This window comes from Benincasa hispida, unplaced genomic scaffold (assembly GCF_009727055.1).
Source record: "Benincasa hispida cultivar B227 unplaced genomic scaffold, ASM972705v1 Contig533, whole genome shotgun sequence".
NCBI lineage: Eukaryota > Viridiplantae > Streptophyta > Magnoliopsida > Cucurbitales > Cucurbitaceae > Benincasa > Benincasa hispida.
The window spans coordinates 689981-716826 of record NW_024064906.1 but is presented as its reverse complement, the minus strand read 5'-3'; the positions used below and the strand labels follow the sequence as shown (position 1 = coordinate 716826).

General features: G+C 32.7%; 1 protein-coding gene across 2 annotated transcripts; it reads right to left on the bottom strand.

Annotated features, from left to right (window-relative positions):
• Positions 1 to 16817: 16817 nt before the first annotated feature.
• Positions 16818 to 19979, bottom strand: LOC120069648 (1-aminocyclopropane-1-carboxylate oxidase homolog 1-like). 2 transcript variants are annotated; one of them, XM_039021430.1, is made up of 3 exons: positions 19191 to 19979; positions 17924 to 18241; positions 16818 to 17816 (listed from the first exon to the last, which is right to left on the bottom strand). In XM_039021430.1, exons 1-3 carry the CDS (start codon positions 19718 to 19720, stop codon positions 17582 to 17584), a joined length of 1083 nt encoding a protein of 360 aa, XP_038877358.1. In that variant the 5' UTR covers positions 19721 to 19979; the 3' UTR covers positions 16818 to 17581. The 2 variants fall into 2 exon arrangements, with proteins under 2 accessions (XP_038877358.1, XP_038877359.1); XM_039021431.1 differs by having other exon boundaries at positions 17612 to 17795; positions 17920 to 18241.
• Positions 19980 to 26846: the final 6867 nt, after the last annotated feature.

The window sequence follows — 26846 nt, the reverse complement described above, 5'->3', positions numbered from 1 at the left end:
AATATTATTTTATGTTTGTGTCTATCGGCTAGTTTTTTACACATGGTATGTTTTTTTTTTTGGATTAATTTTAAAAAGAACATGATATGTTTTTTTTTTTGGATTAATTTTAAAAAGAAAATGAATTTCAAAAGAAAAGGAATTTAATATTATATTTTGTTTGTATCTAACGACTAGTTTAGTTTAAAATCTCCACCATTGATTTTTCTTTTCCAAAATCCAATGGTCCAAATTAATTGTGGTTTCTAAAAATGTTTCATCTCTATATAAACCATCTTCCTCTTCAAATTTTAAACTAACAAATTCTACATTTCATAATCCTCCAAAACTCAAAAGTTCCATTGTTGCTCTCTCTAAGTTTTCAATTTTTTTTTCTTTTCATCTTATTCTTGAGAAAGTGTTATTGTATTGTGAGGATAAACTTGTTGAGTGTTTAAACTTGTAAATCCACTCTAATGAGAGTTGTATTGTGTTCTTAAAAAATTCCAACATTTGTACGGTTTGATCCTAAATCGTGGAAAGGATCGAGTTTTCTCTTGAACCCATAAAAGGAGCGGTGGTGTAACGGTTGGGCTCTAATCCATGGAAAGAGTTGGAAAGATTTTATTCAAATTCCCAAGAGATGCTTGGGGAGTGGAGTAGGTCGAGTTTGACCGAACAACTATAAAAATTACGGTGTCTTCTTCTTTAACTCTTTCCTTTTTATTTTTGCAATTAATTTAAGCAATTTATTGTATGTTTTAGTTTGTTAGTATTTATTTGCTAAAATTTGATAGAATTAAAATATCATATTTTTTGTTATCTTATTTTTTGCATAATTTGAATTTTTCTTATTATTTATAAAAAGTGTATTAATTAGTTTAATTGGGTTAATTTAAAAAAAAAAGTTTAATTAAATCCTATTCACCCCCTCTAGGGTTGCCAAATCGATCCAACACTACAAACCATTTTGGTTATCACTTAAAACATGATGCACTTGTATGTCACCACATACATGCTTAAGTTACATAATGACAACTAGGGATTTTAGTTATTGGTTTGTGGTAAAGCAAATAAAAGACTGAATATGTAAAGTCAAGCAGTGAAGAAAATATAATATATTATACATCACAAGATTCATAATGTGTTTACAAACTACAGGACATGAGACTTTAGGGCATCATCCCAACACCTAAGACTCCCTTCCCCAGTAGACTATAACAACCTAAAGGAGAGGATGTTGATTTAGAACTGATTGAAATATTCAAGAAGAAACAAATCAACATCTCTTTGTTTAATGCTATTCAAAAAAGTCCTAGATATGCAAAATTTTTGAAATATTTGTGTACAAAGAAAAGAAAAGGGAAAGAAGATGAGAGAGTTACAGTAACGTATTGGCTTTATTAAAAAAAAAAAGACATGCCTAAAAGATATAGAGACCCTAGAATGTTTACTTTACCTTGTAAAATAAGAGAAATGATTATTACTCACGCCATGCTAGACCTAGGTGCATTTCATAAATGTCATGTCTTTTCATGTTTATGAGACCTTAAATTGAATGGCCTACAAAGAACCAATGTTTACATACAATTAACCGATAGGTCATAGATTCAACCTTTGGGCATAGTAGAGGATGTCTTGTTAAGAGTTGTTGAATTGATTTTTCCAGTTGATTTTTATATCTTGAAAATAAATGAACCTTACACTATGTATTCTTCTAATATTTTACTAGGAAGACCCTTCATGAAAACTGCAAAACTAGAATCGATGTAGATAAAGGATCTTTTTTGGTAGAATTTGATGGAGAAGTAAAATCATTCAACATTTATGACGCCATGAAATTTTTCGAAGAGTATTTGTCTCTTTGCTCCATTGATATGCCTGATGAAATAGTTGAAATTGAAGATTCCATGTTGTATGAAAATTTTAATTGTTTGGTAACTCATTTTTTAGATTATGACTTTGATTAGACTTTCCACAATTCTTCTCATGCATCTCTTAATTTTTGCAAACTTGATAATTCAAACAAAAAACATGTTTCTAATTTTTCTCTTGAAATTTGAAAAAATGATGAATCTTCTTCAAAAGATATTGATTTCAAGGATTTAAATAAGTTTGACATGAATAAAGATTCTTCTAAAAAAAAATTCAAGATTCTTTGAATATTGTTTGTGTAAAAGAAAAACCTTCAACTCATGATTCTAATTCAAAATTTGTTTGTAATTACAAAAACAAAAATAAGGCTTCTAATTTTACTCTGTTTTGAAAGTGCAGATAAAAGGGATTGAGCCCAAAGCTCTCCCATTTCCTAAGAAGAGCAATTCCTTGGAAAGTTGTTTCAAGAACCCCAAGAAGAAAGGGCCTAAAAAGACTGAAAATTTTGATGTTCCTTGAAACAAGAAAAAATCTCAAGGTGAATGGGCACAAACTTAAAATCTACAATGAAGGGCATGTAAACCAAGTTCAATTGGTCTTGCATTTGACTAATTCCTCGTACATGTGATATCCCTCTTCACCAACGTCGAGCAAGCAACGCTAAAAATTTGCAACTATAGGACAAATTTTCTTTTTCTTTTCCTTTTCATTTTTTTCTCCTTTTCTTTTCCAATTTTTTTTCTTATTTTCTTATTTTAGCATTTCAAATAAAAAAAATAATTGATTCTTCTTTTTCTTTGTAGGTCATCTCAAGAAGAAAAAGGAAAAACAAAACAAAAACAAGGAATTCTCTCAAAATCAAAAGAATGGGCAATCCCAAAAACCAAGGAAGTTCCTCTCTACATCCCTTACTTTTTGTTCTTTAATCCATTTGCACATCTTAAACATTGAGGATAACGTTCAATCTTTAAGTTGGGGGTGGGAAACATTGCATGTACTTGACATTCTTTGATTAAATTTTTAGTTTAGAAAAATGGGCCTTACTAAATTTTTTTGCTTTATGATATACAATGATGCATGTCTGGAACCCTTGAGCATCTAAGCTCAGGTTAGATTTAGATTATATCATTTTGTTATTTTGATATCTTGATTAGATTTGTAACTTTGAATTGATATATCTTGATATATTTGAGGCTCTGATACATTTTGATAGCATAACTTTGATTCTCTGAGAACATAACCATTGAATTCTCAATGCTTCAAAAGACTATTCTATGACTCTTTAATCATTTTGCTTTAAATGAATAAATGCATGAATGATTGAATGCATGAAAACACACCATAAAAGAATCAAATTAATTTTTTTTATGCATCATTTGAATTTTACACAATCATTTCATTCTTATCAATGAAATTTTGATGACACACTCTTTTTAATAAAGATACAAACAAAATTTTAGACCTCTTAAAATTTTCAAACAAAATTTTGAAACCAACTTTCAAAAGATTTTTTTTTCTTTTAATTTTATAAAAAATCGAATACTTAGCATTTAGATTTATTTAAAATCTTAAAACTTTTAGAAATGTAATGTCTACATAATTTTCTTTGCTACCCCGATCTGACAACTTTTGGTCTAAGAACAACTATCTTGTTAGAATAGCAAGTCTAGACAAAGACGATAAAATAGAGCCTTCTAAAAAAGAAAAAAGAAGAAAAGAAAAAGTTGCTAGCATAAAAAGGTGTTAATTAAGCAAGCTTGCAAAATAACATGACTTTTACTAACGTGTGTGTGCATGGATAGAGGAGAAAAGAGCTGCCTCTATTGTGTCCTGTCAAGGCCCGCGAGAAAAGAGTAATAGATTCCCGACGGTGTGAGTGTTAAAATTATTCCTCTAGGTAAAAGAAATGCCAATTAATTTTTGTATGAATGAGTTTTAAAATGGCACACTTGCCTTAGAATTTCCCCTATCCAATGAAATTTAGGTATATCTTAGACCGATAACTGAGCCAATATAGGGCGAAGAGGAATTGAGAGTTAGATGTCACATTTCCACTAGTTTTGGTCTTTAAATATACTGAAACTTTGTAGTATTTTCTTTTATGACTTTGCAAGAAAAAGGCATTTTCTATTCAAAATAAATTTCAACTCTTTGTTCGCAAAATTTTAAATTTCTAAATGGATGTTTGTATCATTACTTCCTTGATTGTTGAGAAAAGAGATGAGAATCAAATTTTTGTGTAAGAAATTGAGCATATTAACAATTTGAAAAGTGAATGAAAGTTTGAATAGTCTCAATAAACAATAAACCAATTCACATTTTGCTTGCATGAATGCATATTTTTAATTTTTAACTTGGTTGGGACAACCAAGAGCTAAGTTGGGGGTATTTTGATAGGTTTGAAAAAGAACTATGTTCATAGTGTTAATTCCCTCAATTCTATGTTACTTGTTTGCTTAAAATGTCCACTTTGTAGGTAAAATCCAATGCCAACACTTTTGGAGTCATTACGAGAAGATTGGAGCTAAATTGAGTCAAATTAGACAAAAGAATCAACTAAGAAGAAGAGGCAATGATAAATTACCATTCTACCCCTCAAATGAAGAAAAATCTGCACGCCTCAAGTGACACTCGGAGTGTCGTGACACTCCCAACAAAACTAAGTCCAATGCTTGCTTGACGCTGGAAGACAGTAGTTGCAAAAATAGGGCAGCGTTGCAACATTAAAAATAGTGCTATTAAAGCCCTTTAATATCGGTTGTCTTTAATATTAATTTTAAACCAACATTAAAGGGTTTTAATAACATTGTCTTTAATGTCGGTTGACATTAAAGTCCTTTAATGTCGGTTGCAACTGAAGCCAAAGAATCAAATGAAGCCCTTTAAACCGACATTGAAGCCCAGAATCTGGCCGTTTTATCAATTATTTTCTATTTTTTTTTCTAAATTTCGTTGCTGAATCCATTTTTCGGTCAAAAAGTATAACATGATACATTATCATCGAACGCTATGGCTATGACATATTATTCATATATGGGTTGTAAATCTATTACATTTAATTCGTAAATTCTGCTATAAAATTATAATTTAAAAAGTTGTAAAATAATTCAGGCCTTGAAAACACAAATTACAAGTAATACAAACATTATGAGTTTACTGTCCCTCTCCACTTGTAGTGAATGTGTAAAATTCTTGTAGTGAATGATACATTCAAGGAAAAATTCTTGTAGTGAATGTGTTGGATCTAGAGTTCCCCAAGAAAAAGCATAAAGAGGTTGCGATACCAAATCTTTACTCCTTTGTTGCACCTATAAAACAAGAAAACTCAATAGTTGAATAAATGAGAGAATCTTCTTTTCTAAGATCTGAAGAAGAGAAGCTTGGTTACCTAGATATGAGATACGAAGACGATGGAAAATTTTTGGCAACATAACGATGCTATCGCATCCAAACCAAAAATTTACCTTGAACCTATTCAAAGAAACACACTCCAAAAAATATTTCACAACCATTTGTTCTCAACAAAACTATTAGAATTCCCAAAAAATGAATATTCAAGAACACATACATCAATAAGCAAATTTAGCTCACAATGTACTTCAAATCTCAAAAGTTGTCACAAAAACTACCATAATGCATGAATAACCCACAAACTACCATAGTGCAACCCACAAACTCAAGAACCTTGGATCAAATCTAAACTACAAATAAATAGTACTCATGAGTCATAAACGGGTGTTATATTCTAATCCAATATGGAGAAAGGAAATGAGAACAATATGAGAGAAAATGAGAGAAATGAAGCTAGATATCGTGTCATTACAGTGTCTCTTCTTGTCATGATTATTACACAATGAAACGAAGTTGGAACTGTTAGATAATTTCAAAGATACTTTGTGCTCGTTGTGACTTCTTGAAAGTAATCTATTATATTCTATGCAGAAGTTCGATCAAATACATTCTCACACATGAAATCATTTTTAGCAGGTGCATAGCCTGCAGAAAATTTACATAATTAAGTATACAATAGGAAAACAAAAAACAAATACAAAACAAAACAAAACACATCATGTACTGCATACTTAATGATATTTCCATTTATTCTAAGCACTAAACCATCTCGTACTTGCACTCTACATTTATAAAATAGTAGACTGCATGTGACAAAGAAGCAAACTAGAAACTAGTAATTTCAGAAATCAATTACCGAAAACTTTGCTGGTTAACTTTACAGGCCTCATTTCCTCTCCGAACCAGATGGAACATTGAAAACCAAATGAAATATGCTTGATCCAGCAATGAAGACACTACATATGGCTGCTATTTAATACCAAAAGCGTACCTTTTAACTCCTTGAACAAGGACGCCAAGCCATTCCGTTGCAACAGTTTAAATCAAATCTTGAGATGCAACAAAAATTTAAAGCATTTCCATAAACTTGGAGGTGCAACTTAAACTAATAATAAAGACCTAACGTAAACTTACCAAGATCCTCAATATTTGGGATTGTGGTAGATACAACTAAGAAGCGAACACGTGAGAGAGGACTGGATTTCATTTCGGGATTGCGAGCAATCATTTTAATTCTACTAATTAAGGCTTTCAATACCGCTCCACGCGGGTCATTCAAAAAATGAACTTCATCAATAAGTACAAGAGCTATGTCACTGAAGAAGCCCAAACCACCATCCTTTATGCAATAGCAAGTCACTACATCAAATTTCTTTAATGTAAAAAGAAAAAAAAAGGTATTTATCCATCCTGAAAATACAACTAAAAATGAAACCAATGAAAATCACCACTTACATTTAACTTATCACAAACGAACAGCAGATCCGGTAGCAGAATGACGAAACGACGACGACAGTAGATCTGGTGGAGACACGCGAACGACGATGGAACGAGCAGTAGATCTGGCAGAGACACGCGAACGATGACGAAACGAACAGTAGATTCGATGGAGACACGCGAATGACGACGAAATGAGTAGCAGATCCGACGGACTCTTCACCCATGATTGATGGACGAATGGCAAGGGCTTGGAAGAGAGGAGTGAAAAAGAATAGGGTCTGAAGAGGGAAGTGTGAGAATGAGAGGAAAAAAAATAGAGGGAGAGTGAAGAGGAAGGGGGGGTGGAGATAGAGTTAGAGGAAAAGTGAAGCGGGTCTTTAATGTCATTAAAGGTACCCTACAATGTTGGTTTAAAACCGACATTAAAGATCCGCTTTTTTTTTAAAAAAACAAAATTGACATTATACATCCAATTTCACTTTTTCCAACCGACATTAAAGCCCAAAATTTCTTGTAATGGCTATACCCAGCGTTGCAACGCTTTGAAAGTTGATGGAAAAAACAAAATGTGCGCGCCTTGCGCAATCGAGCGTCAGAGTCAGTGTCGAGCTAGAGTTGCAACTCTGTGACCCTCATCAGTTAAAAGCTTAATTTTCCAGATTTCAGCAAGATAGATTTCATTTTTTGATAGAGAGGGTAATTTCAGTTTTAAAAGAGAAAACCACAAAATTTACTTTTGTCTTGAGAGATTTCTTGAAAATTCACAAGTCTTTTTGTATATTTCTTCATGTATTTCATAAATTCTTCAATGAATTCCTTCAAGACTTCTTCAATTTACGACTAATTAAGTAAATTTCTTGGAAAATCTTGCTTGGCACTATTGCATGATAGAAAGATAGATTGCAAAAATTAAGATTTCTTGTTTTTATTAGGACTTTCTTTCCGAAATTAATTCTTGAACTTCTTAATTTGGAGCATTCAAACAATCCTTGAAATTTACTCTAGTGTGTTTCTTGAATGTCATAATCATGAGAACCCTAGTTTTTAAAGCAATCTAAGAAAAGAATACAAATTTGTTGAATTGAAGTGTTTTTAACTTAGATTAAGGCTAATTGGTATGGTACATGTTAATTAGCTAACTAGGTCTTTAGGGTTTTTACCCTATTGGATTATGGGATGTTGAATTTTCATGTATTTGTTCAAGATTAAAGATAGAATTAACCAAGTTAATAAAAATTTCCTAAGAATCTCTCTCTATCAATTCTTTAATAAAAAAAAAAAGAGAGTTTTTGTTACAATTGTTTTTAATTTGATTGTACTTAGTTTCTTTAAAACAAACAAACCTCTAAAGAGGAAGTCTTTAGGGTAATTTCAGTTAGAAAATTTGAGAGAAAACCACAAAATTTACTTTTGACTTGAGAGATTTCTTGTAAATTCACAAATATTTTTGTATATTTCTTCATATATTTTATCAATTTTTCAATGAATTCCTTCAAGACTTCTCCAATTTATGGCTAGGTAAGTAATTTCTTGGGAAATCATTAGTCTAGGTTTAATTTGTTGAGATCTTTTGTGTATTTTCTTGAATTTTCTGCATTTTTCAATGTTTTTATGTTGAATTTGAATAGAAATTAATGGAAAATAGTTGATGTCTTGATTCTATTAATTTCTTGTATGCAAATCCTGTTTGGTGCTATTGTATAATAGTAAGATAGATTGCAAAAATTAAGATATATTGTTTTAATTAGGACTTTCTTTTTGAAATTAATTCTTGATCTTCTTAATTTAGAACATTCAAACAATCATTCTTGAAATTTACTCTAATGTTTTTCTTGAATGTCATAATCATGAGAACCCTAGTTTTAATGAAATCTAAGAAAATAATATGAATTTGCTAAATTAAAGTGTTTTTGACTTAGATTAGGGTTAATTGGTATGCTACATGTTCATTAGCTAATCGGGTCTTTAGGGTTTTTACCCTATTGGATTATGGGATGTTGAATTTTTATGTATTTGTTTAAGATCAATGATAGAATTAACCAATTTAACAAAGATTTTCCAAGAATCTCTTTCTATCAATTCTTTAATGAAAAAAAAAAGAAATTTTTTGTTACAATTGTTACATTTTGGAATTCAATTAATCAAAATCTTGCCAATAAATGGAGGTTCCTTGTGGATTGATCTCTTACTTCGCTATAACTATGTGTTAGTTTTAGTTGCTGTTTGAGCATTATAAATTTCATTTATCTTGGGTTAAATTGAATTAACGACGCCGATTTTATCACTATGAATTATGTATCAAAGTGGGTTGAGGCTATCTTCACTAGGACTAACAATGCTGCTATTGTTTTAGGATTTTTAAAAGCTAACATATTTTCCAGGTTTGGTGTTCCTCGAGCCATAATTAGTGACCAGGGTTCACACTTTTGTAACCAAACCATTGAGACTCTTCTTAGGAAGTATGGTGTCCATCATCGAGTTTCACTCCATACCATCTTCAGACGAATGACCAAACAACAATATCCAATCGAGAGGTTAAGAGTATCCTTGAGAAAACTGTCAACCCAAAAAGGAAGGATTGGAGCAGCACCTCGATGATGCTCTTTAGGCTTACCGGATCGCTTTCAAAACTCCCATTAAGACGATGCCCTTCAAGCTTGTCTATGGTAAGACATTCTATTTACCAATAGATGTCAAGCACAAGGCCTATTGGGTGGTTAAAAAGTGCAATATGAGTTTGGCCCAAGCTGGTGAAGAAAGGCTTCTGGAACTGCAAGAGGTCAATGAGTTACGTCTTGAAGCTTATGAGAACTCTAGAATTTACAAGGAAAAGACGAAGCTAATTCATGATAAAGGTCTTGTAAGGAAATAATTCAAGGTCGGCTAAAAGGTGTTCCTTTTCAATTCACGCCTCCAACTCATGCTAGGTAAGCTTAAGTCCAAATGACTTGGTCCTTTTGAAATTACTAATCTTTTTCCTTATGGTGTAGTTGAGATCAGAAGCCGGGAGACTGGAAAAGAGTTCAAGATGAATGAGCACCGCCTCAAAATCTTCAATGAAGGGGGAGTCAACCTAGGTCACTCGATTTTTCGATTGATTCCACCCTCATTCACTTAAGCCCATCTTCACCCAATGTTGAGCAAAAGATGTTAAAAGTTGCACTTCCTAGAGGCAACCAGGAGTCCAATTTATCTGCTTTCTTTTTCTTTTTCTTTATTTCTTCTGTTTATTTATTTTTGAATTAAAAAATAAATGAAAGAGTGATTGATTGCTCTTCTTTCTTTTTGTAGGAAATCCTACTTTTGGCTATTTAAAGGATAACTTTCCCCATGCTCATGCTTGTGTCCAATTCCATGAGAGTTTTTCTGTTATCTTTGTCCCTTTTCTTTGTCCTTCGCATGAATTGTAGTTTAGATATACATTGAGGACAATGCATATTTCTAAAGTTAGGGGTGGGTGAAGCATGCTTCTTGTTTTCTGATTTTTGTGCATAACCTATACATATTTTTTGGGGAATTGTTAATAATGGATATACACAGCTATTGAATTCTTTTTGGTTCTTTGATTCATGTGTTCTCTAATTAGCCTTGAACATCTGAGCTCAGCTTTTTATAATATAAATAATTTTTCATTGATTGTTGTGTTATGGAATAAGCATCTTTGGGCTAAATTTCTGTTGAATGGTCTGTTTGCTTTGTTTTTCGTTTCCTTTCGATGATAACTTGATGACACACTCATTGGGTTGTATGTTTTCACAAAAGGAATTCTTTCATGATTTTGAGCTCTTTGTAAAAACCTTTTCATGAAAACCATGCATAATGAACCTAGGAGAAAAAAATTTTCGTTATAAATCTCGAAAAAGTCTTAGAAATGGGTTATCTATCTCGAATTTTCATTGTTACCTATATATATATATATATAGATAGATAGATAAATGCAGGGAGAAAAAGAGAGAGAAGCACTATATATATATATATATATATAAAGANTATATATATATATATATAGATAGATAGATAAATGCAGGGAGAAAAAGAGAGAGAAGCACTATATATATATATATATATATAAAGAGAAGCAAAGTAGTTGCTAAAAAAAGCATAAAAATGAGCATAAGCCGACGTGCTTGCAAAAAAAAATAAATAAATAAATAAATAAAAAATAGTGTGCGTGTGTGCATGGATAGAGAAGAAAAGAGCTATCTCCGTCGTGTTTAGTTAGGGCTCACGAGAAAAGAGCATCAGGTTCTCGGTGGTTGAGTGTGAAAGCTAGCCTTCTAGGTAAAATTAATACCCTCTATGTTTTGTGTGCGAGAGTTTTAAGCAATCTTGCTAAGTGTTGCTCTTTGATTAGCAAGAATGGTAAATGAAATGGGAGTAGGATGAAACTTTTTTGGGAACTTTTTGATTTATAGAAAAATTTTCATGTCTTAAGTGTTCATTCATACATGATTTGATTGTAAAAGTCCCTTTTGTAATGAGTCTCAATTGAGTGATGAATAGAATTTGAATTGTTATGTGATTTATCGTGTAGCCTTAAAGACTATTAAGACTTGAGATATGATTCAGTTAATAGATTGAACAGTTTCTTACCAATTACATGATTGAGTGTTATGATATTGCTCAGGATGATCAAGAGCTAAGTTGGGGATGTTTATTAGCTCTAAAAAAGAGTTAATTTTATGTAGGGGTATTCAAAAAACCTGATAACCCAATCAACCCGGAATACCCAACCCAAACCGGGGTTGGGTTAGATTTTATTTTGGGTTGGGTTGGGTTAAAAATGTTAAAAAATATTAATTTCGGGTTGGTTCTCGGGTTACCCCGAATGTATATATATATTTTAGTAAAAGTTTTAAAAAAATTCAAATTAAAAAAAAAATAGAACCGGTGACCTAACCCGGCCCAACCCAGAAATTTTGGGTTGGATTGGGTTAGGTTGACCCTCCAAAAAAGAACTAATAGTGTTCATTATTAGCCAACCCAAATTTCTGGGTTGGTCCACAAAAATCTTCCAACCCGGCCCAGCCCGGACTATGTACACTCCTAATTTTATGTCCTTAATCCTACTGTTTTGAATAATTCTTATGCTCTATTTGTCTTATTTTTTATGTAAGTCAATCCCATGGAGCAAGCGTGTTGCTAAGATGAAAAACCGAGCCAAAATGTAGCAAAATCAAGAGTTGGATGCACCATATTGAGTAGAGATGCCAAAATGACCAAATTGCCCTTGAAGGTAGCATTGCAACCCTCCCCTGACCAATGTCTGACACTAAAAGGCAGTAAACATCAAATTCTAGACAAGAAGTTAGTGTCATAACGCCCCTTCAATGCTTTAGCTCAACGATTTTAGACAGTAGCTATCGAATAGGGAAGCGTTGCAATGCTCATCAAAGCATTGCAACACTATAAAATTTAGCGGACGAATTGCTTCTGTCCCAAACACAAATAGAGGTCTGATTGCAACGCCTTTAATGCACCATATTAACGGACGAACTTCAATGTCGCAGCAGCATTGTAGCGCCTCTCTGACACTCGAGGTCTGATTCTGCTGCAGCGTTGCAACATTTTGAATAGTGTTGCTACGCTACGCTCGGTCTACAAATAGAGAGTTTATGTCTTAGTTGCAAGTGTGAAGAAAATACAAAGTGAGAACATATTTGGGCGCTGATTAGGTCTATTTTCTGGGCAAGTTTCACCATATTCAACATTCTTTCTTCTTCATTCATTGATTTTTCCATATGCCTATACAAGGCTAGGTAAAATCTTCTTGGGATTAGTTGTATGTTTGAATTCTTGAAGGTTTCTAGTTGATTGTACTGAATTTTTATGAACTCATTGGGTTGATTTGTTTCATATTTAATAGAATTTTTCTGAATTGATCTGACAAGTCGATTTATTTAAGTTCTTGTTTGCAAAATCATCATAGCCTATGTAAAAATGTTGATTTTGTTGCACAAATTAGGATAACATGTGTAGAGTTAAGACTTTTTTTGACCTAGCTCATATACATCGTAATTTAATATGTCTTAATTAATCATGCTATAAGGCTTTTCGGCTTGTTGTATGTCTCGACATTTGAACCCTTTCATAATGCAATTTGGTTTTAACTTGGATTTCACTAAGAAATAAGAGTTTTAAATTGAATTAGGGCTAATTTGGTTTAATATCAAATTTGGTTATTTAGGCTGAGGAGTTCACTATTTTGTATAATTAATTAGTGCTTGATGATAGAAAAAATAAACATATATATTAATCCCAAGGTTCTTTTCATTGACTTAATCCAAGCCATTTGCATGTCCTTCTTGTTTCTTTCCATCGCATGTTACTTCTTAATAACTGTTTTCACAATTCCATGCAATTCCAACCTAAACCCCCATCACATAGAATTCTTTAATTAACCTGACTAGTTAGACATTTTTCTCGTGGATTCGACCCCATTCTTACTACTTTTACTGCTTTTTTGTGTATAAGCATAAGATCAGTGATTATATTTCTTTGTTTGAGTCAGTGATTGTGTGCGATAGTGTTTATATTAAATTTGATGTCTGAACAATGGCTTTATAGAGAACTATGTCGGGCTAGTAATGCATAGACTTTATAAATAGTAGGACCACTAATACTACTACAAGTATGAGCTTATGATAGATATAACATTGTAGCACCATAAGTTCAGTTACAGGCTCTAGATCATCGTCCAGTCAGTGTCAGGTATTATTTTATTTGTATATTTATTTCGTTATGTAATAAAATAAATTAATTGTATTTTAAATTTTTTTTTAGATGGAGTGATATATTAGGTGCCTCTAAATAGTCAACAAATATATTGCTAGTATACCGACTGATATTTAACTGATTGATGCACAAAAAGGTAAAAATGAATTGTTGGAATCCAATTCATATGAATCGAATATTTGAATCTTATTCAAATATATCTCTCTTACACAATTTGGATTATAAATCATATCTATAATTAACTATTATATATTAATCTCATTGATATAAAATTCCCTCATTTGATTTGAACAATTGAAATCATTCCTCACTATTATCCTTTAGTGTGCTAGTAAGAGAACCTTATGGACCTATAGATTAGAAGCTCCAATGATATGAAATTAATTGATTAAACTCCTTTAATCCAATTAATCAATATTTATTAACTACCGATCTTTCCACTAAAGACTGATAGCTGCACTCTTCGCACTGTAGATATACTTCCGTGTCCATGGATATAACCAATCAACAGAGCGATGACTCTTCACAAATGCTCATAACTACAACTGGGTCAAAATAATGTTTTACCCCTACAGTTACATCTAACTTCTTAAGTATCACTGATTCATCTAATGAACAAACAGTTTATAGTCCAACTATAAACTAACACCTCTTAGGCCAGTGAGAAGTTAAGTCCTCATTGTTCAAGACTTAGAACCAGCTATTAAGGGAACAATTTATCTACTTTGCCAAGGGATGAGAAAAAGTGAATTGTATCTTGTGCAGTTGTGTTTCCAGCTCACTAATAAGACAAATCTCCAAAATTATAGGCTTATTGAGTCAGCTATCATGGCCACTCTCACCCATACAGATCAAAGGACTGTTGTCATAAACAAGAGTTCACAACTCACTTAGAATTAAGGTCAAGTCTCCTATGGTCATCCTAATGAAATATTGGTTTCTTCACGTAACGGTATTATAGAGAGAAACTAATTATTTTGTGGTTCGGTCTATGTATAAACTCCTTCATATAGGATACCCCCACTCACACGTCTCTACATGAACAATATGGTTAATATTGTTTGTAACACTTACATCTCATGTAACAATTACAAAGTGAGTCATATCCGCAATGTTACTAGGATAAGGCATCCAATCTTCATCCATTTAATGTAGACCTTTTAGGTTATTACTTAAACATGAACCACCTGTATGTCAACCACATACTATTCAAGTGACATCATATAACCTTGGATCTTAGTTTATTAGATTTAATTAATGCTGTCTAAATGTCAAATAAAATAATTTTTATTTTATTAAATAAATGATTTGTATTAACAAAACTACAAACTACGAGATACACTAGATTTAGGACATCAATCCCAACATGAATATGCAAATGAATATTACATACTTCTTGGGTGATTAACTATTTTTTTTTTTTTTCAGATTAATTGGACGGCATACACGCAAGATATTTGGTCATTACTGTTACTATTACTGCATGGTAAGAATTTTATTATCTTACATTTTCAAATGTATGATATGAATAGTATTTAGTGTTAATTTTTTCATCATACAGAATAATTTTGTCCAAGATGTACACCATTATTCATTACAACACAATTTACCAGGGTAGAGTTCAATGTGTGACCAAAACTTGGTAAATGTAAAAAATATTATTCAGTAGACAAGACGACATAATGTTGCTGATACAGATGGAAGATGTATTCATCGTAGATGACAACGATATCACGGGCAAGCTAATCCAGAGGAACACAAAAACAACCACCATGTGAAAAATTTAGTGACTAGTAATTTAAACTTTTAGTTTCTTGTGAACTTTTGTCTTGAAATAAAAGAACTAATGAAATTACACTTTATCTTGATATACTAAATCTAATAAAAGAGTATGTATAAAAGAACAAGGAAAAAAACAAGTAAGGAAGAAAATTATAACTAAAATTAAAAAAACAATCTAAATCGGGAAAAAAAAATACTTAAATCATGGACAGGATCCACGAGTTTGGTCTTCCTTCATTAACCAAGTCCACACATACACTGACATGGTAGCCATCTACCGGCCACAGGGAGCGATGACTTGGATTAATAAGAATCGTGTATCGGTACACGATTTCGGTTCAAATCCTATTTTGTCGATATTTTTCTCTTCAACTCTACTATAATTTATTTCTTTAACCACTTTACTCTTGAAATTCTTTTTTATGTACCTTATTTTTGTCATTACTTAAAGAAAGTATATTATTCTTGGACTTAACCCCTCTTTCCCTCTATTTCTTCTCCCTTTTTCCAATTTCCTCTCCCTCCCCTCTCAGCTTATTTGTTTGTTAGTAAACTCTCCATTTCTACCATTTAATTGAAACATGAAGGTGCAATTTAGTTGATATAAAAATTTGAAACATTTAATATATTAAATATACAATAGAAAAACAAATTAGAATTTGAAACATTCAAATTCATATTTAAATATAACAACAGGTCTTTTTAAATATAAAAAAATATTTAAAAATATCTACATTTTATAGTAAAAAGTTTTAAAAGTACAGGCATTTTTGAAAATTTTTGTTATAAAGTATAAATATTTTTGGAATTTTTCTTTTTATAAGAATTTCTCTGTAACATATTGTAAATTATGCGTTCAACGTAAATTCAGAAGTACTATAAAAGGAGTTTTGTCAAATAGATTTTAGGTATCAGAAAAAAAATTTAGACAATAAAAAATGCACCTGACTTTTAGGTAAAAATCATGATAAATTTAAAATTAAGAAATGAAGACATGAAAACAAAGAAGAGTTTCGATGCCAATTAAGAGTTGAAGAAATATATAATAGAAAAGAAATAAGAAATTTGCCTCATGAGAAGTTATAATGATATATTTATAGAAAAATTTGATCGAAAGTTTATCTTAATCCTACTAGGATTTAGATATAAGATTTTCTTAATCCCAAATAAGTTATGATTAAATTTTGTTTTATCTTATCTTGATTTTTGACTTATTTCATCATGTCAAAATTCACCCTTTAACAACAACAATATTCCCAAATTGACAATTTTGTCTAACTCCTATCCTCGGACAAATATATTAGCTTAATTAATTAAAGATTTGAGGGTTTTTTTTCCAAACTATTTCCACTAAATTCTAACTTTTTGAAATTATAAAGATTAAATTAAAACTTTTTTCTTAATCATAATGACAAAATTTATAATCTAACTTAATTTAAAATTTATAACTTGTTTGCAGGGCCAATACCTTTTAAAACAATTTTTTATTTAAAATGTTTTTAGCTTTAGAACCATACGTACTAATTGTAAATTTAAGTCAAGTTCAATAGTTATTTAACAATAATTATAATTAATAAATAAACTTAGTTAACATTGCATGCAATGAACAAATTAAGTATCAGACAACATAAACTCAAACTTAATACAATCAAGCGTTTAACAAATAGTTTCTTTTTTTTTTTAGAATAGGTGATATTATTATACAACAATAAGGGGATCCCATAATCTGGATTAAGACATCAAAACAACAAAGCACAAGTAAAGACATGACAAACAAGTCAAAACAAAGCCCACAAGATAAGACTAGAACAAAACAATACATAAAAATAAAGACGCAGACCACGAGGGAGAAAACCAGAGAAAAGAACCGAAAACTCCTCAAACTAGGGACAGTAGCTAAACAAAGAACAACGTAAAGATCAAAAGAACAAACATCTGTAAACACATTAGATAAGACCAAGAAGGTCAACTCGCTAGGAAGTAGCATGAGCACGAACCGTAAAGATAATAAGGTGAACCAGAGTTGACATCGACCTCGATCGACCTCCATGCAGCCGTCGATTACGCTCCTGCTAGATGTAGTATATGGAAGCACACTAGAAAACACGGTACAACTTACTACGCACCCCTTATCTGACCTCACTCTGACAACCAACTCAGCTCTACATCCCAATCCGCCACTCGATGCGACGAACCCAACTAATGCAACACCCCAGACCACACCTCTTTCCTAAACCCACACTCAAAAAATAATTTAACAAATAGTTTAGACATAATAAACCTTACGATAGGGTAGGAAACAACATTATTTCAATACCATGTTTACAATTTAAAAATCACCCACTTTAACAAACTCAAACTTATTATAATTAAAAAATTTAACAAACCTTGGAATTGGAAACCAAAACACTTGAGTAAATCAAAGCCTAAAATGTGTAAGAGCATCTGTTCCATCCAACCCTTTCTGTATAAAGTAGAGGCGGTATTCTTTAATAGTGATTTGTCTATACCTGGGAGGATTTTGTTCAGACAACAATTGTTTGATGGGTATAGTACCAGTAGTGAAGGAAGTTGCCACCGATACTCTTGGACCCTCACAATTGGCCACCACTGTATGCACTGAGCTCAAAAATCTGTCATTTGAAATCAGCTGCCTCCATAAAAGGAACTCAATTAAACCAAACCGATCGCTATATTTTCTATTGTTTATCAATACAATTTAATTAATTACTTAATGAATGCATAATAAAGCCTTGCCTGCAATAAGCTACCGACATTGACGGTCAAGGCTCCGGGAACTGGCAGAATATCCACCCATTTATTGTGATGAAGCACCTGAAGACCTCCGATATGGCCCTGTAGCAGCACGGTGATGAAGCCACTGTCAGAGTGCTCGGTGGTACCGATGATGAGTGTCGGCTGAGGACACGGTGGATAATAGTGGCACATAATGGCATGTCCTTCATTGCAATCCAATTCTAGGAGATGGGTCGATTTCAAACCAAGGGCCTCCGAAAGTAGCCCAAATATCAATTGTCCAACCTTCTCCATTTGTGCTGAATATTCAATTAAGATGTCCCTACATCAAAAATCTTTATCATCAATCACAAAAAAATTAACACCAAAATTCATTCTAATGTGTTCAAAATTCTTGATTTAATCAATCATAGGTACCTTGAATGCGATGACATCTACCGAATCCCTTTTTTTTTTTTTTTTTTTTTTTTTTCTTTTAATATAATTTACGTCATTAAATTTATTTATTTATTTTCAAAACTACCATAAATTAGTCATTAAATCAACCTTGAATTTGTCACGAAATTTCAAATCTATAACATTTTAAAAATATTATCCATGTATCTACCCGTTTTTATATAATTCGCTTTTATTCTCATACATCACTAATCTACCTTTATTATTCGTAAACAATTTTTACACCTTTCAATAATATATATCTATCATCAATGCACATATATCAACGATAGATTTAAAAATAATATCAATATAATATTATTTATTATCAAATTTGTTATTGATATTTAGTTATTTTACCATTTCTAATCTATTGACACGACACACCATTAAAAAGATTTTTAATTCTATTGATATGGTACCTATGATTGATATAATTAAAGAAAAACTATCTATTTAGTTATTGAATTTTGAAGAATGTATGCGTTGATTCTTAAGTTTTCAAATTGTACTACTATAAGAATCCCAAGTTTTCAAGAATAGATCTATCTGGTCTTTAAGTTTTCAAAATATATCTTTTTGGTTTTCAAGTTTCCTTAAATAATTTATTATTATCATTTAAAATAATTATATGGTATCTTAAATTAGATAAATAATTTTTAAAAATGATATCTTCTCTCTAAAAACTAATTATAAAAATAAATTTATAATTTTACCTATCATATAATAATTTTGAAAAATTAAAAAAATGCTTCAATAACTTTTTAAATCTATTCTTGGAAACTCAGTTTAAAAATGTACATTTTGATAAAGACGATGGAGAGAGTAGAATTTACCTGCAAACTTGAGGCAAGTCTTGTGGGTTGGGAGAATTTGGGGTCATTTGAGTGGAGAACGTGTCTCTCCAATTAGTTACAGGTGCGCTAAACAAATCAAAATTGCAATTGTAAACGAAAGGCTTAGTGTCGTCTCTTGTATAATATTGTTTCTTCACTTCAGTGTCCTGTTCGAAAAATCTACGCGTCCCATTTATGATCTCCTCCTGAACACTCACCGGAACCCCATGGTTAAGCACCTGGAAAAAACCCCACGTTTCCGAAGCTTCTCGGATTTTCTCCATCGCTTCTCTGCGTTTCAGTGGATCTTTATGGATATCTTCCAAATCCACCACCGGAACACCCAAATGGGTTTCATTGGGAACGGAATTGGAACCTTCTTTGGGTGGGCAGTAGAATATTCCTGGGATCTCGGTCATGCCGGAGTCCACAAGCCCTTTCACGCCGGCCTTAGTTTCGTCGAAGCTTTTCAGTTCCGAAGCTCTGTCGAAGGTTTCATCAAGTTTAGAGAAAGGTGTGAGGTTGGCCATTTTGTTCGTTTCGGCCTCGAATTTTGAGGAGATGGATCTTTTAATGCCCAATTTATTTCAATGGGAGAGAAGTTTCTGGGGGTGAGGAACTGAATGGTTGCTAATTCTTTGTCAGCTCCACTCAGAGAAATATGATCATGTGAATGAGAGGGCAGACACAGACAAAAACATGAGAAGATGGTTCAGATTTTTTTTCTTTTTTTTTTTAAGGGATATCTCCTTTCCAATGTGTGAGATTACAGAATTCCCTGTTTGGATGATATTGATCGTCAAATCCTATCGATGGCCTAAAAGAGGCGTATGCTCGAAATTGTTTATCTACTTTTTAGAATTGAGGTTGTAAATTTCTAACTCAAATAAGATTTTTTTAAAAAAATAATATTATTTTAATAATTATGAACAAAAAAAAGGGTTGAGTAGAAAATAAAACATTTTCTTCATTTTCTTCTTCCTCACTCCCATCGGTCGCCATCTCGTTGCTGTCCGCCGTCTCCGATTTTGTTGCTGCTGCTGCCGCCGTGAGCCGATCTATCTTTTGTCCATCTGCCTTAGGTAAAACTTTTTCTTTATTTTTTTTTCTAGTATATGAATTTGTATAATTGGGGTTTTATAGATTTGTTTATTTGGGTTGATTTATAGATTTATTTATATGATTTTATATGATTTTTTTTTATAGATTTGTATATTGGGCTAATTTGGGCTCATTTATGTATAGATTTGTTTATATGATTTATTTTTTTTTTTTTCAGATTGTTTCATTTGGGTTGGGTTGATTATTTTTTTGTAATTGGACGGTTGAATTTTTGTAATCTATACTTTATAGATTTTGTTGGGCTATTTTTTGGATGATTTTGTTGGGCTATTTGTTGGGTTGATTTAAGAAAATATTTGGATTTCTTTAAAAAGAAGAAACATGTGTAGAAAATTCTAGTTTAATACAGAAAGAAATCTTATATAATATTAAAGAAATACTGCATGACAGAACACTATGAGATTACTGTAGTGGAATCAAATCAAGATATTTGGTATGTGAGATGCAAACGATGGTTGTGATTGGAGGTTATGGGCATGTTGGCGTAAAACTCCTGGGATCTTCGAAAAAACCAAACTTGAAGGGGAACACTATGTTTGTATTCAGAATTGACATAGGATCATTCACAGCTTGATTCAAATTTTATAAGTATCGAAATCCAAAATCTAGTTAGAGCTGATCTTGGGTACCTGTGGCCCTACCCCAAGAAGTAATAAAAAAGCAATATGGCTATAATGTTAATTATATATGGGTGTGGCAAGCCCAGAGAAAAGCATTGATTGTTGTGTTTAGTGATTGGAGAAATCATATCCAGAGCTTCCGTATTGGTTGAGTGCTCTATTCATTACAATCCAGGAACATGATCGGATTGGTATTTCCTTCCGTCTGATGTGTCAGATATGATTATTTTTGGTCGAGTTTTCTAGTCCTTCGGTTCTGCAAGAGAAGGGTTCAAATATTGTAGACCATTAATCCAGATCGATGGAACTCATCTCCTTGGAAAGTATAAGGAAAAATTATTCACCGCCTTATCTATTGATGCAAACGGGTATATATTTTCCCTTGCTTTTGCTATTGTTGAAGGTGAAAATTCGTCCAGTTGGTCATGGTTTTGTGGGCATTGCGTGAATATGTTACCCAACGAGATGATATTTGCTTGATTTCTTATAGACATAAGGGCATTCTTGCTACAATTAATAATGAGGAAATTAGTTGGAGTGAACCTAGAGCGTACCATCGATATTGTCTTTGCCATGTTGCTAGTAATTTCAATACGAAATATAAATAAAAGGAACTAAAAGATTTTGTGTTTAAGGCAGGAAATCAACACCAAAGGTGCAAATTCATTCGATGCATAAAAGAGTTGAAGCAATTGAACCCTGAATGCCTTGATCATTTTTCTGATATTGACTTGGAAAAATGGACCCAATCATATGACGGTGGGTACCGTTATGGGTGGATGACAAATAATGCAGCTGAGTGTATGAATGGTATTTTCAAAGGTGCTAGAATGTTACCAATTACTTATTTGGTTAGGCTAACATTTTATCGTACAATACTGTATTTTGAATGTCGAAGAGAAGAGATTAGTGGAACACTCGACCGTGGGGACATGTACACAGAATATGCCATGAAAAAACTTAAGAGATGGGAGAAACGAGCATCTGTACATACAGTGACATCTATTGATAGGGAAACTCAAACTTTTGAAGTATAAATTGGCATAAGTATGATTTCTACCTATAAAGGACAACATACACAAGTTTTGAGCTTGAAAGAAGGAACTTGTTCTTGTAATAAGTGGCAGTCATTCAAGATTCCATGCTCTCATGTAATTGCAGTTTGTAATTACATGCTTTTGACATGCATACCTCTTATTGATGAGTGATACAAGTTGTCCCATTCCATGCGATGTTATGAAGGTCGCTTCCATCCAATACAACACCTAGATTATTGGCCAGAATTATCATTTATAGAAGTTCGTTCGAATGCGGACTTACTAAGAGAACAGAGTAAGCCAAAAAGTATGTGCATTCATAATAAAATGGATTGGAGAGAGGTAAGCCAAAAAGTTCGATGTATAATTTGCAAGGGAGAAGGACATAATAAGCGTACTTGTTCACAACATACATTAGGTGCTTCCTCTTCGGGCCATTGAATTTTTTCTGTAATTGTATTTTTTATGTACTTATGTTTTTAATGTAATTGTATTTTTTTATGTAATTGTATCTTTTTTTATGTACTTGTGTTTTTAATGTAATTGTATTTTTAGTATAATTGTATTTTTTATGTACTTGTGTTTTTAATATAATTGTACTTTTTATGTATTTTTGTTTTTAAAGTAATCGTATTTTTTTATATACTTTTGTTTTTAATGTAATTGTATGTAATTGTATTTTTTATATAATTGTATTTTTTTGTTTACTTGTGTTTTTAATGTAATTTTGTTATGTCATGTAATTTGAACTTCTTAGGTAATGGAGTCTGGTCCTTCTAATCCTATATAACTACATCAACAAAATACTCATCGTTCACAATCGATATGAGATAGTTCTTCTACCGTAGTTTTGGGTTGTCAGAGAAGGGAGGCATCTGCACAACATACTATCCCATTTGATCCACGTGTTATTCACTATGTTGAATAGGCTGGTTTCCTCGGGGTTGCACATATCTAATTTATCCAACTTGATTGACACCTCATTACTGCTTTAGTTTAGCGTTGGATACTAGAAACCCACACATTTCACCTGTCTTATGGGGAATGTATGATTACGTTGCAGGATATTGCCATTTAGTTTGGTTTATGAGTGGACGGAGAACCTTTGACAGGTTCATTACAATATAATTGGAAACTATTTTTGACGAGCTCTTGAACGTTCTACCAGATGATCTGAAAGGCTCGAGATTGAGTATCTCATCGTTGGCGTCCCATTTTCCAAAATTACCTCTCGATGCCAACGACATCAGTGCACGTAGGTATGCATGAGCATACATTATGCAACTTATTGGAGGATTTTTGGTCGCTGACAAGTCAAACACTCTAGTACATCTTATGTTTCTCCTTCTACTGTCTGATTTCGAGCATGCTGATACGTACTCGTGGGGTGGTGCCTATCTTGCATGACTTTATAGAGAACTTTGTCAGGCTACCAATGCACAAGCGTTGAAAATAACGGGGCCGTTGATACTACTATAGGTATGGGCTTATGATAGATTTCAAATTATAGCACCACAAGTCCAGTTACAGACCCCAGGTCATCGTCCACAGGTCACTGTCCATTTAGTACCAGGTATTATTTCACTTATATATTTATTTCGTTATCATTTTATGTAAGAATATAAATTAATTGTATTTTTTTTATAATTTTAGATGGAGTGGGGTATAAGCTGCCTCTAAATAGTCAGCAAATATGTTGCTAGTATATCGAAAAATATTTGACAGACTGATGCACAATCAGGTAACAAATGTATATATAAATGAATATTTAAAACATTTGGTTAGATTAATTGGGTATATAATTATTTTTTTTTTGCCAGATTATTTGGACGCCATGCACGCAAGATATTTGTTCATCATTACCTGATTACTGTCGTGATGGTCAAGACATCTGGTTGACCGTTAGCCCTCTTATATGCTTCCATATAGTAGAGAGGCATCATCTAGATCGTGTGTTGAGACAGTTCGATCTGCGATAAATGGTACCTTTGTTGTGGTATACACTCCCAGCACTACACCAGATTGATTTGAGAGGTAAGCATGACCAAGACTGACGTCGAATTCACGCAGAATATATATCCTATTGGGATTGATGCCCTAAATCTCGTAGGGTCCTGTAGTTTGTAAATATCTATATGAACAAACAATTTGATGATTAATAATATGAGATATTTTATTCACTTCAATCTATAAAATATGAGATATTTTAGTTGCATTAACTATAAAACAATAAACTAAGATCCCTGGTTATCGTTGTAACTTAAGCATGTATGTGGAGACATACAAGTGGATCATGCTTTAAGTGATAACCTAAATGGTTTGTAGTATATGGATAAAGGAGGGAAACCTTATCCTGGTGACACTACGAGTGTAGCCCGCTTTGTAGATGTTATAAGTGTTGTAAAGTGCTACAAATGGTCTGATCCTGACCATTCATGTATTAGACATGCGAGCAGAGATGCTCTATACAAAAGAGTTTGTATAAGACCGAACCACGAAATGTTTAATCTCATTATATAATGACGTTCATGATAGAGACTTTCATTTCACTATGATGACCATAGGTAACATGATCTTAATCCTGTGTGAGTTGTTAACTCCTGCCTATGAAGGTGTACACTCATTTATTGATGTTCTAAATAAGCATATATGGATATGGACAATGATGAATGTGAATCATACAAGCTCATGTTGCCATAAGCTTAATGACTTGGAAAGATGGAGATGGAGTGTGGATGCTGTGTTATGCTTATTTACACTTTATGCGGTACTACTTCTAGATGTATGCATTATTAATGAAATGCTTGTAGTATGCTATGCGTTGTCACAAGTTTCCTTGTGCTAAAACCAAGTATAATTCCAATGCAAGATTCTTAGAATAATGCGAGGTCGAACACAGGGATTGTTGTCATTAATGTGTTACATTTGTGATATATGCGACCGATTTTTTTACAATTAATAAAGATTGTGTTTGTACAGGAAAGTAAATTGCGGTAAAGTAAAATTGTGCAGATAAACTAAAGTAGCGGTAATAAAATAAATTGCGATGAAAATAAACCTAAGCTAATGTGATGCAAGATACAAGATACATGATATACATGATGCTGAGTTCGAGACTGACTGTGAAGTTTATACAAAGGATCATGGTATGCGATGGCAAGTCTTTATGGATGAATCAGAAGGAGAAAGAATAATTAGTACAAATATCGCAAGTTTGTTAATTGCATTAAAGATATAACTAAGGTTTTGCTTTCCCTTGGCGTACACCTCTCGGTGATCGGCCGCGTTCCCATATCTCTATGGTGAAACAGGGATGAACGTGGTGAATGCAAGGTTGCTTCCATCTCTGGAAGTACTTCTCGCTTTAGTGAACGCATTCTTCCAACCCTCTCTCGATAGGCGGAATAACATCTTCACTTCTGCTCTCACAGGTGAAGATGCCGTCTAGCATGCCTTGACTAAATATAATTATTTTCTTTAACCCAATTAATTTACTTGCTCAATTATTGCTAATTATCCAAGGGATTAAGAAAACATCGTGGAGAAAGTAAAATATCGATGAACGGAAATAGGCAAAGAGATGAAGATGGAAATGATCGTACATTTAATTATAGAATTAAGCGTTTGATACATGGTGTGAATGATAGACTAAGAAGATGAATATAATTGATGATAAAGAGATAGAAACAAATACAGAAGAGTGTCAATGTTTTGACACAGATCTGGACGTTGGATTTGCTTACCGGCGTGTGGAGTGGATGAAGAGAAGATCTTCCCTCTCAGACTTACTTGTCTGGTAGAAGTGACCTTCGTACAGAGCTGATGGCGGGGATCAGAAGGATTCTTGCCCGGAGACTCACCTCTTGGCTTTGTCTCTTAATTCTTCCCGGATCTACTCTGATTAGTTGCTCAACCAGTCTCTCTCTCAAATCAGTATATACATTTTTCTCTATATTCAAGTATCCCTTCTCAATGGAATTGCAGAAGCTATTTATAGGCAAAGCTTTGACTCTCTGACTTGTGGTCCCCATTTTATTGTTAAGGTAGTTTCGAAAATGGTGGAGTGAATATTCCTTCTGTTACGTAATCAATCTCGTCCGAAATGTACAACGGTCAGCTATACACGCATCAGAATCCTCCGCATTTGCGTTGCTCTTTACATTTTCAATCGTTTGCCTGCATGCGGTGTTGTTTTTTTATTACCTCATGCGGTTGAGATTGCATTGATTGCTTAGCTCTTGATCAATTGTGGCATGTGTCGTCATTGCGTTGATCTTCTATTCATTTCTGAATGATGCGCACAATGCGACGTAGATGCGTTGTTCAATTTATCTTGAGCCATGAACGCATACGGTGACTTGATTTCCTGCAAAACAAGCTTGAAACATTCTTTTCTACCATCACAATGGTGTTAGTGGGTGTATTGACGACAATTTATAATTCTTGCATTTCTTAACTAATTTCTATACAATTGACACAACCTTCCTTTCTTTTGGCCGCAATATCTAAATAAAACAGTATAAATAACTTGTATTTCTACAAGTTATCACACCCCCAAATTAAGATATATGCTTGTCCTCAAGTATATCTTCTACTAAGGCAATATTGGTCAATTCCTATCCTAAATTTTGCGTCGATTGGTTGCTCCGAAGTTTCACCTAGGCACATTACTTAACATCGCAATTTCTTTCTATCCTTGAAAATTCATAACAAAGGCCTACTTTATTCTTCTATACTACAATTTTCTGCTAAAAAATGCTTTTCTAGTTTTAAAAAGAATGGTTACCTCTTCTTGTGAAAACAACTTGATGCGTTTGGATGTGGTGGTCAAATTTTGCGTTATTTATTAGGGAGTGTTGATCATGGTTACACCCTTC

Bases quoted from the DNA above. Each gene is read 5' to 3' on its own strand.
- LOC120069648 (XM_039021430.1), bottom strand. From the start codon at position 19,720: ATGGCCAACCTCACACCTTTCTCTAAACTTGATGAAACCTTCGACAGA. The intron at 18,242-19,190 runs GTAAATTCTACT...TTTTTGATGTAG, and splicing joins GACTTGCCTCAAGTTTGCAG to GGACATCTTAATTGAATATT. The intron at 17,817-17,923 runs GCAGGCAAGGCT...CCTTTTATGGAG, and splicing joins GTCAATGTCGGTAGCTTATT to GCAGCTGATTTCAAATGACA.